General features: G+C 50.4%; 3 protein-coding genes across 3 annotated transcripts; 2 read left to right on the top strand and 1 right to left on the bottom strand.

Annotated features, from left to right (window-relative positions):
- Nucleotides 1–1,242: 1,242 nt before the first annotated feature.
- Nucleotides 1,243–2,812, top strand: TMEM205 (transmembrane protein 205). Its single transcript, XM_066325435.1, is given in 5 exon segments — nucleotides 1,243–1,498; nucleotides 1,589–1,617; nucleotides 1,619–1,757; nucleotides 1,967–2,083; nucleotides 2,086–2,812. Coding segments are annotated over 5 exon segments (744 nt in total). The 5' UTR covers nucleotides 1,243–1,368; the 3' UTR covers nucleotides 2,415–2,812.
- A 1,226-nt stretch (nucleotides 2,813–4,038) lies between these two features.
- On the bottom strand, nucleotides 4,039–10,635 carry TTC4 (tetratricopeptide repeat domain 4). Its single transcript, XM_066325434.1, has 9 exons — nucleotides 10,519–10,635; nucleotides 10,319–10,436; nucleotides 10,089–10,250; nucleotides 9,077–9,154; nucleotides 8,179–8,303; nucleotides 7,816–7,902; nucleotides 6,718–6,932; nucleotides 5,488–5,569; nucleotides 4,039–4,428 (listed from the first exon to the last, which is right to left on the bottom strand). Exons 1-9 carry the CDS (start codon nucleotides 10,603–10,605, stop codon nucleotides 4,342–4,344), a joined length of 1,041 nt encoding a protein of 346 aa, XP_066181531.1. The 5' UTR covers nucleotides 10,606–10,635; the 3' UTR covers nucleotides 4,039–4,341.
- Nucleotides 10,604–11,368, top strand: LOC136364612 (uncharacterized). Its single transcript, XM_066324561.1, has one exon. It carries the CDS (start codon nucleotides 10,604–10,606, stop codon nucleotides 11,366–11,368), a length of 765 nt encoding a protein of 254 aa, XP_066180658.1.
- The last annotated feature ends 139 nt before the right edge of the window (nucleotides 11,369–11,507 follow it).

The raw sequence follows: 11,507 nt of genomic DNA, 5'->3' as shown, positions 1-11,507 counted from the left end.
GGGACAGCAGGACTGGGCAGCTGGAGCATCCCTGGAGCACCTGTCTCCACTGCCTCATCCCACAGGGAAGGAGGGACCTGCTGGTGACTGTCCTTACCAGCCTTTCCCAGAGCCCTTTCTTTACCCTCCTCACCAAATGCATCGCTCTAGGACCAATCCAGCAATCAATCACCATTTTTATTATTCCCAAAAAAAAAAAAAAAAAAAAAAGGGAGTCACCCCCTGCTCTGAGCAACCTTCCAACCTGCAGCTTCTTGGCCTGAAAAACCTTGGAGCTCTCGGCTGCTAATTCCTGCATGGAGACAAATCATTTGGAGAGGCAGCTCTGGGGCCTCGGGAGCAGCAGGGCTCTGTGCTGGCTGCTGGCAGAGCCCATCCCTGCCTTCCTGCCCAGGATGGTGCAGGGAACAAAGTCCCACCTAAGGAGCACTGCTGCCTTCCCGGGTCCTTGCCATCCAGGGCTGCTGGGGGATGGAGCAGGGAAAAATCCCCCCAAAAGACCATCAAGACATCTGGGGATATCCAGGCCAGCACTCCAGGTTGGATGTGGGTCTTCTCCAGTGTGCTGCCATCATGAGAAGGTTTAAGGACCGATTTTATGGATGCCTAAATAAATACATGGAGCTAATATATCACAATACAGGGTGTATTTATCTGCTTTGCAGGAGTGGGATAGAATTAGACGGCAGTGTCTCTCTCAAGGCCAGCCCCGCTGTAATTCATGCCCCGAGGCGAGCAGCCAAGGGGAGGAGGAGGAGGAGGAATTCTGCAGGCAGCAGTATTGATGGGCTACTCCCAGAAGCTTTGTTTTAATTAATTTTCAGAGCGCTCCTTGCAGTGGATCAGGCAGCTCTTCAAAGCCACCTTCCACCCACTGCTGCCCATGCTGTGTGCAGGCTCTGGGGCAGTGGGGTGACCCGAGAGCCTCCTGCTCCTTCGAGCCCCCAGCCTTTTGGTCAAACAGTGCAAAAGCTGTTGCTGTTTTTAAACAGGGGAGGCTTCCCCCTGGCCAAGAGGCCTCGTTGATGGCCACAGCGTGGGCAAGTGAATTTGTCACAGCTTTTCTCTTCCCCTTTTTATTGACTTTCTGCTTGTTCCTGCTGCCAGGGGTCAGTGGGGCGTTGGCTGGACTTTGCCAAAAGTCCACCCAAACCATCTGGTTCCCAGGTGCTGACGCAGTGCCCTGCCCTGAGATACGAGGGGTTTGAACAGCGGCTTTGTGGTTGGTGAGGCTGGACGGGGCTGTGCCAGCTCCAAAGCTTTTCCTGAGTAAGCAGGTCTGTGAACCTGAACCGCATTTGCCCCGCGAGCAGCAAGGTGACAGCAGCAACCACAGCTCAGCGCCGAGTTCGGGGGCACCTGGCTGACATGAAGACACCTGTCCCCATCCAGGACACCATGGCAAGTGACACGGGGCCCTCCAACACCATCAAACTGCTGCACCTGCTTTTCCTCTCCACCTCCTGGGGAATGCAGGTCTGGGTGACCTTCGTGGCCGGTAGGTTGGGCTGCGTTGTGCCCTCTGCTCAGGGGGCTGGCACAGGGCAGGGGGCTTGCCCGGGACTTACCTGTTCTGCCCCTGGCACAGGGTTTGTGATGAGCAGGCACCTCCCTCGCCCACACCTTCGGCTCCATCCAGCGGGAGCTCTTCCCTTACTACTTCCACATCAGCTCCCACCTGCGCCTCCTCAACCTGACCCTGTTCGCCATGTCCCACCCCAGCGAGCGGCTCGGCGAGGAGCACACCACCCAGGTAACCTCCTCCTTCCAAAACACCAGCTGCCCATAGCCCCAAACCCTTCCTGGCAAGCCAAGCTCCACTGCCTGGCTGGCAAACCATGGAGATCACGCAGGGCTCTGGTTAAAAGAAGCCCACCAGCACCCAAATTGCAGAGGTGCAGGGGGAAATTTAACCCTCCACACCCCACGAGGTGCTCAAGGTGGTCTTTGCTCCTCCGCAGGACCCTCATCTTCCTCGTCTGCATCGCCGCTTCTGTGCTGAACACGCAGTGCTTCGGGCAGGTCACCTCCGACACGGTGGCCGAGCTGCAGCTGCTGGAGCGCAGGCACGGGCTGGGGCAGGAGCGGGGCGGCCGGGCAGCGATGCCCACGGGCAGCTCCGTGCCTCCAGCCCCAGGTACAGGCAGCTGGCCCGGCGCTTCGCCCTCTGCCACGCTCTGTCCTCCCTCTGCAACCTCTGCTGCATTGTGTGCAACGGGCTGAGCCTGCACCACTGGCTGCACAGCTCTCTGCCCTCTGAGGGCAGGACGGTGCAGGTGAGGGCTGAGCCAGAGCCCAGCTCCTGCTGCCTCGCTGTAAAGCAGCCCCGAGCTTTGGACATCAAACCGCAGCAGCTCGGGTGGAGATACCCTCGCTGTGTTTGTGCACGGCGCAGAAGAAGTTCCAAATTGTGAAATGGAAATGTTTTCTCTACAGCTGCCTGCAGCCAGCCTCTGTGATTGAAGCAGGAGTGGTTTTATGGCTGAACAGCTTTCTAATGCTCCGTGCATTAGCTGTGTCTAAAGCTGCAGTGTGTTCCTGCAGTCACAGAGAGACTGCAGAAGAGAAAGAAATGAGAGATTGAGAATTACTTCTAATTAAAAGCCAAACACAAATACAGAAGTGCAGAAGACCCTGTATGTTGGCCGTACCAGTTAATGTAATGGATAAGGGTGTTGTTATGTTGGGGTTCACGCATCCTCTTGTATTTCACAAGGTGAGGAAAAAAAAATGTTGTCTCATTCATTAGGCAGAAGTCAGTCCACTTAAAATAGCCATGTTTATTCCAGGTTCTGTAGGACATTCAGTAAGGTATCAAAAGGGTCAGTGAAACACTGCTCCAAACAAAGAGCTCTGCTGTACCCTGGGCCAGCAGCACAGGCAAGCAGTGACAAAACAGCAGCTGCCGAGTCCCAGCAGGAACCTGGCTGCATCCACCCTGCTGCAACAGGCAGGTATCTCCCCAGGCCACTGCTGTTAAACCCCAGCAGGAACAGCCCACCTCCGAGCAAATCTGTGATTCTTCTCAGGTAAGGAAGTACATTCCCAGCTGCTGTTACTGCAACCACAGCCAGTGTCTGGCACTGCTTCAGGTTTATTTCAAAACACATGCAGCCTGTCATAGAGGAGACCTTCTGCATGCCAGCTGGGTTCCCTTTTAACCAAATAATCCCCTCATGTTAGCCCTTCCTTCTCCTGTGCTGCTCCCCTGGAAGTTTCCCTGTGTGCCAAGATTATTTTCCTCCCCTGAAGAGTGCAAGGTATTTTTGTCCAAGCAGAAAGTCTGCAGCCTGGAGCTGAGCTAACAAACAGCAGCCTCTTGCACAGGATTCCTTGTTTCTTTCTCGCTCATTACAGTCGATACACTTTCTTGCCAGAGAAGTATTTCTTAGAGAAGGAGAATGCTTGGCAAATACCAAAACTGTCGGGGTCCCGGCCTTTACAAAAATACCTGCAAAGATTAAAAGGAGTCCTTGGCTTCCTTGTAGCTGGCTGAGTGTCCTGGAAAGCAAGTGACTCCCTGCCCAGCTCCATAAAGACTGACCTCCCAAAGGCTGGTGACGAGCTTTTGCGCTGATTAACAGAGCCTCTGGAGCCAGGGCTAAGCACATCTGAGGAGGAGTGTTTATGAATCAACTCGTCTCCCAACAGCTTCTTTTAATTAAGGCAGCTGTTTTCTCCTTCTGGAAGGAGGGTTCTTTGCAACTGCCCTTACAGCCTGAAATCCGAGGGCTTATGGACACTGCTGAGTTTTATGGGGTGACAGAGATCCCGCTCCCACTGCGACAGACCGAGCCCCCCACGCTGTGCAGCAGCTCCAGCCAGCTCTGAGATGGTGCAACTCAACAGCACAGGCTGCACAGGAACTTTTTTGGCTTCACAAACAGCAAATTCTTCTCTCTGAGTAACAGCACAACTCTTTCAAGGCAGTTTCAGAGCAGAACAGTGCTGCGTGCTGCGCCAGGGGCTGCTCACGCAGCAGTATGAACAGCGAGAGCATTGTTAACCTCAACATGCTCTTTATAGGCTGCTGCCTGGTTTTCTTTCTTTTTTTTTTTTAAAGTAGCATTGTGTAGATGGGATCTGGAATAGCCCTTCTGTGCCGCTCAGCTGTGCCCAGCTCCCTTTCCCATCTCCATCCAGCCCTGGAAAGAGTGTTCATTTTTTGGGGGGGAAATATATGTAAGTCACTAAAGCCAGGCACAAAATCCATGCAACTTTCTACCTTCAAGAGGCAGGGCTATTAAGTCAGAGAAAAGTTATGACTATTTAAGAACAAACTGGACTCAAAGCTCATACTTTTTGCCTTTTTTCCCCCCCTGGACATGGACAGGTACAGCCTCACCTTTCGTGCTGCAGCACTTGTAGCAATGTGTGTTCAGGGTTCACCTCATACATTTCTTCTCTTTCTTCATCTTCAAAATAGAGCTGGAAAAAAAAATTGGGAGGGGCAGTTATTAAATGCCTGAGGTACATGAAGGAAGGCACTAAGCTGCTGAAAGCCCAGCACATCATTATCAGCTGGGGGTTTATCAAACCTCTGTAGCCTGACCTGACTGTCAGATGCAAAATTCTGCAATGCAGGAATTGGTTTGTGTGAATTCCAAGTTTTCCCTGCATAAACCAGCTTAGGTTCTCCTGGCAGTGGCAGCAGGAAGGCAAAATACACTGGCTGCTCCACTGCTTTACAGACAATCAATCCAAATCTAAGGGCTGCTTTTCAACAGGTGAAATGCAGCAATGTTATGAGAGAACTGAGGGGTTTAGAGGTATTTGAACAAAACAGAGTTGATTTAAGAGATTAAAATCCAGCAATGGTGCATTAGACTGTAAATACACACAGGATTTAACCTGGAAAAGTACACAGCCACTGTCCTTCTGGACCTGTCTGCTCACTGCACACAGGGTTGTGCTGCTACCTGGCACACATCACACTGAAGTGGAAATGAAAATAAACATTCCTATCCTTCTGTGTACAACTTCAAGAAAATTCTCAAAACCTGCTGCAGCCACAACCAACTCACAACCCACCTTTGCTAAAGTGTTAATAGAGATATATTATCTTGATCTGATTATGTGCTTAAGTAACTCCCCTTAGTTCTGAAAATAAACGATTTTTTAAATAATATTTTCTTATTTGCATTGAGCAACTCCACGATGCAATTAAAAAACCAGGCCACCTATCAGCCTGATGGCTTAAATCTTAGTTATTGTTACAATGATGGAATCTAAGCAGTGTCTATAAACACCTTCTGTCCAATACAATGTAAGTGAAAAACAACTTCCATTTCCATAAATGATTCTGTCAGCCCATGTGGACAATGTTTGAGTTTATAAGTGAGGGTAGCTCTCTTGTTTCACATCTGTGCATAGTGAACAGATGCCCAGACTTCCATACCCTCAGAGCTGTGCACTTTCTCACTCTAGATATTAAAAAAAAACCACAATGAAACCACCCTGAGATTGAAGGAAAGGCAAACTTCTCACCTCAAGATGTTGGGAAGGTATTTTTTTTTCTAAATCCCAAGGAGGTAACTCAGCAAACATCACCACTAAATGATCAATAAACCTAAAAGCCAAAATACACTTGGTCAGCTTAGACAAAGTGCTCAATAACTTGTATGCTTGCATTTGAATGATGGCAAAAACAAATTAGCAAATTAAACAACAGACTTGAAAGTAAGTTTAGATCACCAATAGCTCCTTCCCTTCAAACTCATCACTTTCCCAGTGAATCCAAGGCTGTGCCGTAACTCAGGTTATTGGCTTCAAGTCTGAGAGTGCAACAACAAATTATTTTTAACTTTACATTTTCACACTGAAAAAGATGTCAAAATCAACACCCTGCATTTTGTCTAAAATGGATTTTCCCTCGACACAGTCCCATGCCTCACCAGATCAGTGATGAGAACACGTCTGTGTGTCAAAGGCTTCTTGTTTTTGGTACTTAAGGAGTGTTGGAGGCCAGTTTGCTCTAAAAATCCATTTCCATTTTCTGTAGTCACACAAAGGCACAGTGAATGCTATTATAAAAGTACTACAGCTTTACTAACCTGCTTGCACTGTAATTTAAGTCCTAAACTTATTAATAGGTTTGAGGAATATGTCTTCCAACAAACAAAAAGTTACAAATTCCAAGTCTGCTTAACAGTACAAGATCAGAAATTAAAGTTAGCATCAAGGAGAGTGAAATTCTGAGCTTGCCAGTCACTCACAGTCTGAAAGGTCTGCAGCACTTCAGACAGACCTGCTGAAAGCCCTGAGGAGAACTTTGGGGTCACTGCTGGTTATGAGAGATCCCCTTTGGCAGCTTTTCATAATTCTTAAGTTTAAAACCCTTTTTTTTCTGAGACACTGTATTTGGAGGGCCTTGAAACGGCACCTTAATGAGTCTCTAAAACCCACACGTGTGAACGGGTCACAGGGATCCCTGGCCACTAATTAATTACTGCTCTGAGCTTGCACTGCAAGCCCTTTTAGTCACTCTGGCTAAATGTGTTTGTCTGCACTATAAATTGATGGAAATCACAGAATAATTCAGGCTGGAGAGGACCTCAGGAGGTCATCCAGTGCAGCCTCCTGCTCAAAAGCAGGGTCAGCAGTGTGACTGGAAATCTGGAACTGCTCCACCAGCACGGAGGTGTTTCACCTGCTGCCTGTTCTCATTTGCTCAGACACCCTCTCTCCATGCAAAAATGCTGCTGGCAGTGCATTTACCTGGAGTTCTCATGAAAAGCCACAGTGAAATCTGTCTGCTCGTGCTCAGGGTACAGGAAGAGGACAGGCCAGTTCAGGTTGCCATCAGCATCTAAGTGCACCTTTGCCCCCGTGGCACTGTCAGAGTGGAACCCATCCAAGGATATCTCAGCCAGGCCATCTGACACTTCCTCTTCTTCATCTGAAGGCTCAAGAACCAGCTTGATATTTCTTTCCTGGAGAGGAGGGAGGGAAAAGACCAAAACCCAACTAAAAATCAAACAGTTATGGTGAGGAGAGTAAGAACAAAAAAAAAAAAAATTCGCAGTCAGTAAAAGGTCAAATTGTGTTGTTCTTGGGTCAGCTCCTAAACATGTCATCCAAAGCTTTTCCACAGCATCAGACCCAGGTGACTGGACTTCCCAGTAGAATCAGAACCTCAGCCAGATGTCCAGACTCCTCATAAACAAATGAGGAGAGATGGGAATTCAGAGGAACCCACACGTGGAGAGGAGAGCCCGAGAAAACACGTGGAAAGGGATGTATTGAAAATCCTTTTCTCTGGGGCCTGCCAGGCATCACTACAGGCATCACACCAGCTCCTGAGAACATCCACTCTTCCAGAGAATTTAAGAGAGCTCACTCTTTTCCATGTAAAAACAACAGCAGAAGAGATCTGACTGCATGTAAGAGGCCAAAATATTTTAATGTAGCCCAAACATTCACTGGGGAGGAGAGGATCCAGGACTGATTCCCTCCTCTAGCCTATTGAATCTTTCATTCTTCCACAGAATTAATGCCTGTGGGCAGCAAAGAAAGCCAGGTTCATTGGGCTGATGTGATGCTATAGCCCAGCAGCCAGAGCACTCACAAAGCTCAGCCCATCCCCTGACACTGGGTCTGTATTTTGCATTAGTTGTTATCTGAAACACAGAAAGCTGGGTGGTGGGGCTAGAGCCATGCAGACTTGAATAATCATGGTTTTAACTCAATTTTTTTTTTCTCTAGCCCTCAAAAGCCAATGTATGAGAACCAATCTCTAGAGAAAAAGAGAAAGCTCTTAAAAAAAAAAAAAAACCCAAACCACACAAAACCTGTCCCTCTCAGCAACTCACTCACCTTTATTGCTGCAAGCAAAACCTCCTTCTGACGCTGCTCTTTGCTCTCCATCACCTTGGCTTTCCTGGCATCCCGCTCCTGAGTTCTCTACAGGCAAGAAAAGGATGCAGAGTGGTCACACAGAGCAGGTCAGTGCCCACCACTGCTCTTCCCTGACAACCCAAGGGTGGAGAAATCAGTTTGGGCCCCCAGGAAGGTCCCCTCCAGCTCCTTCCCCTGCACACCTTGACACACAACACGTGGAACCAGCACCCAGTCCTGTCTGGGGACATCACACTGCACAGAAACCTGGATGGAGCACCCTCCCTCCAAGGATCCCAAGGAGACAAGCATTGCAGAAGGCAGGCCTGCCTTAATAATTACCTTTAATTTGTCAGCTTTAGCTCTCATTTCCACCAGCTTTTTCTCTTTTGAGTCTATCTGCAAACCTTCCTCACACCATGCTATTGCTTCTGAGAAATTCTTTAGCTCCATGTGACAGAGAGCTCCTGGAAGGATTAATGTTTTAAGTTTCCAGCGTTGGAATCAGTGTACAACTACTACAAAAGTGGTGATTATAAAGACAGCATTAGGCCTGGTGCTTCTGCACTAAACTTTTTTTGTCTTGCGTGGTCCTGTTCAACCAGAAACTTCCAGCAGGTCAGTTGAGATGAAAATTTAAAATATTTAATCAGTTCTTACATTACTTAGCCACAGAAACCAGCAGAATTACGCTAAAAGTGTTGGTTACAAACAAAATTTTATCACTGTAATTAACATTTCCAAATTTGTCTTGTTAGGAAAAATACAAAGGGGGATTGCTATGGGTTGGGAAAAAAGAATACACACCAAAAATAGTATTGTGGAAAACAGGAAAAGTAATGTTGTAGTCCACAGAAACAGGTCCAGTGCCTCTGACAGATACAGCAGATGAAGAACAAAAGGATATTTTGATTGAAAATGCAAAGCAAAAAGGCAGAGAGCTCTGTTTTGGGGAGAAACAACAATAACAAGTGAAGAGATCTCTTCTAGTAACTGCTTTCAGAACTGAATTCTGAAATGAATTCTGTCCAGAAACAAAGTATGATACCCACTCACAACAATTTAAGCTTTATAAACACAGTTATTACGCAGCCAGAAACACGCAAGGAAACAAGGCAACAAGTAACAACAACCTGTTTCAGGGTTGGTAACAATAACAGCACAATCAGTTAACACCAGCCCAGTGTTTGGAAAGGATGCCTCTGGTGCTCCATGCAGCAACACCAGCTTTAACTCTCACCTCTTATGATGGCTTTGAGATGGGTGGGCTTCAGCTTTCTGGCTTGGATGGCATCATTTAGAGCAGAACGGTAGTTACCTGTAAAGCAAGTAAAAATAAAAGTGCTCAGAACCTTCCACTTGTATTTAAAATTTAAAATCAGAGAGATTAACCAACCAGATATTATTAGTAGTATTAATTACAGATAGTATTATCAACCAGATACCAAGGTGGCAAAATAGTTTATGCAGAGACCCTGTAATTCACTGTTTTCTACAATCACAACAAGGTGAGAGGAGGGTAAAAAAAGAGCAAACTGAGAACAAAATGTGAAAGGACAGGGATCAATCATACAGGTGAGGGGGTAAATAACATGTTGTGAGCACACCAGCTCCCTGCTGCAACACACAGCAGCATTAAAAGGCCCAAAACACCTTCCCTGCTGCGTGGACACTGTTGGTTGGATGGTGGTAGCTGTAGGAGAGTCAAAGGATTATTAAGGTGGGTAAACACCTCCCAGATCATCAATTAATGGTTTTAAACTAAATGAGGGTAGACCTACACCAGATATAAGGAAGAAACTTTTTTTTCAATGAGAGTGTTGAGGCACTGGCAGAAGTCGTAGGAGTCCCATCCCTGGAAACATTCAAGGCCAGACTGGACAGAGCTCTGAGGAAATTTGTTTAGTTGAAGATGTCACTGCTCCTTGCAGAGGGGTTGGACTAGATGGCTTTTAAAAGTCCCCTCCAACCCAAACTAGTCTATGATTCTAAAAACCACTGGTTTTGCCATGTCCTGGAGCCAAGGCTCGAGCAGCAGGTAACAGCTGGAAGGAAGAGAGAACAAACCCTGCACTCAGCCATGTGCTGAAGTGAGCCAGGTCCTCAGGGCTCAAGGAGTCTCTTTCTCACGGATAAGCTCCTTACTCTGCCGTATCACACCACCGAAACAAACGAAAAGGAAACCCCAACCGGGGAGGAAAAGCACCTCTGGAGCTCGGAGCCGCGTTTCCAGGCGGTCGGAGCGCTCTTACCCAAGTGGAAATGTGCAGCCCCCCGGTTGGTGAGCAGCACCGCGTCCAGCTCCGCATCCCCGCACCGCCTCCGCAGCCCCTCCGAGTAGGCGGCCAGCGCTCTCCCGTAGTCCTTCTCCTTGAAGTACTCGTTCCCTTCGTTCTTGTACATCGTGGCCAGCTCTGCGGGGAGGCAGCGGGGTCAGGGCGGGACCAGGGACACCCCGAGCCCGGCCCGGCCCGGTGCGCACCCGCGGGGCTCCGCTCCTCGTCGAACAGCAGCGACTGCAGGCAGGCGAGCTCGGGCTGCCGCGCCGCGTCGATCTCGGCCGGGCAGCGCTTCATGAACATGGGGATGGCCTCCAGCTCCTGCGGGCGGACACACGGACACACACACAGCGCCTTGAGCTCGGCCCCGAGCTCGGCCCCGCGCCCGGCCCCGCCGCCTCACCTGCTCCCAGGTGTCGGGGTGCAGCGCTCCCCGGTAGCGCGGCGCCGCCGGGGCCCCGGACACGCCGTCCTGCTCGGCCTCCGCCATGCTGCCGCTGCTCCTCCCGCTGCCGCCGGCCCCGCCCGCCACCGCCCCCGCCGCAGCAGGCCCGGCCCCGCTGCTTCCGACGGGCCCCGGCATCGCCCCGGCACCGGCATCCCACCGGCACCGGCATCCCACAGGCACCGGCATCCGACCCATCCCAGCATCCCACCGGCCCCGGCATCAACATCCGACCCATCCCAGCATCCCACCGGCACCGACATCCCACCGGCACCGGCATCCCACCGGCACCGGCATCAGCATCCGACCCATCCCAGCATCCCACCGGCACCGGCATCCCACCGGCCCCGGCATCCCACAGGCACCGGCATCGCACCGACATCAGCATCCGCTCCATCCCAGCATCCCACCGGCTTCCCACCGGCATCCCACCGGCACCGGCATCCGACCCATCCCAGCATCCCACCGGCCCCGGCATCCCACAGGCACCGGAATCAGCATCCGACCCCTCCCAGCATCCCACCGGCACCGGCATCCCACCGGCACCGGCATCAGCATCCAACCCCTCCCAGCATCTCACAGGCATCGGCTTCCCACCGGCACCGGCATCAGCATCCGACCCGCCCCTGCATCCCACCGGCACCAGCATCCCACCGTCCCCGCCTTAATCCCGGCCCCGCTCCTTCCGAGCGGCCCCGGCATGGCACCGGCATCAACCCCGGCCCCACTCCTTTCGACCCACCGCCTCCCCTCTCACCCCAGCGGGGATATTAGGAAAAAATTCTTCATTCATCAGAAGGGTTGTTAGGCATTGGGACAGCCTGCTCAGGGAAGCGGTGGAGTCACCATCCCTGGAGAGGTTTCACAGGCAGTGGATACGGCACCTGGGGATGTGGGTTACTGGTGGCCTCGGCAGCTCAGGTTAATGGCTGGACTCAATGATTTTA

This window comes from Sylvia atricapilla, chromosome 9 (genome assembly GCF_009819655.1).
Source record: "Sylvia atricapilla isolate bSylAtr1 chromosome 9, bSylAtr1.pri, whole genome shotgun sequence".
NCBI lineage: Eukaryota > Metazoa > Chordata > Aves > Passeriformes > Sylviidae > Sylvia > Sylvia atricapilla.
Note: the sequence above shows the minus strand (reverse complement) of the source record. Positions and strands in the feature narration are given on the sequence as shown.

What these genes read in the sequence shown, in the direction of transcription:
- LOC136364612 (XM_066324561.1), top strand. Translation starts at nt 10,604, where the DNA reads ATGCTGCCGCTGCTCCTCCCGCTGCCGCCGGCCCCGCCCGCCACCGCC.
- TTC4 (XM_066325434.1), bottom strand. Translation starts at nt 10,605, where the DNA reads ATGGCGGAGGCCGAGCAGGACGGCGTGTCCGGGGCCCCGGCGGCGCCG. An exon ending in ACCCCGACACCTGGGAGCAG is followed by an intron (nt 10,437 to 10,518) that starts GTGAGGCGGCGG and finishes GTCCGCCCGCAG; the next exon opens with GAGCTGGAGGCCATCCCCAT. An exon ending in CGAGGAGCGGAGCCCCGCGG is followed by an intron (nt 10,251 to 10,318) that starts GTGCGCACCGGG and finishes GCCTCCCCGCAG; the next exon opens with AGCTGGCCACGATGTACAAG.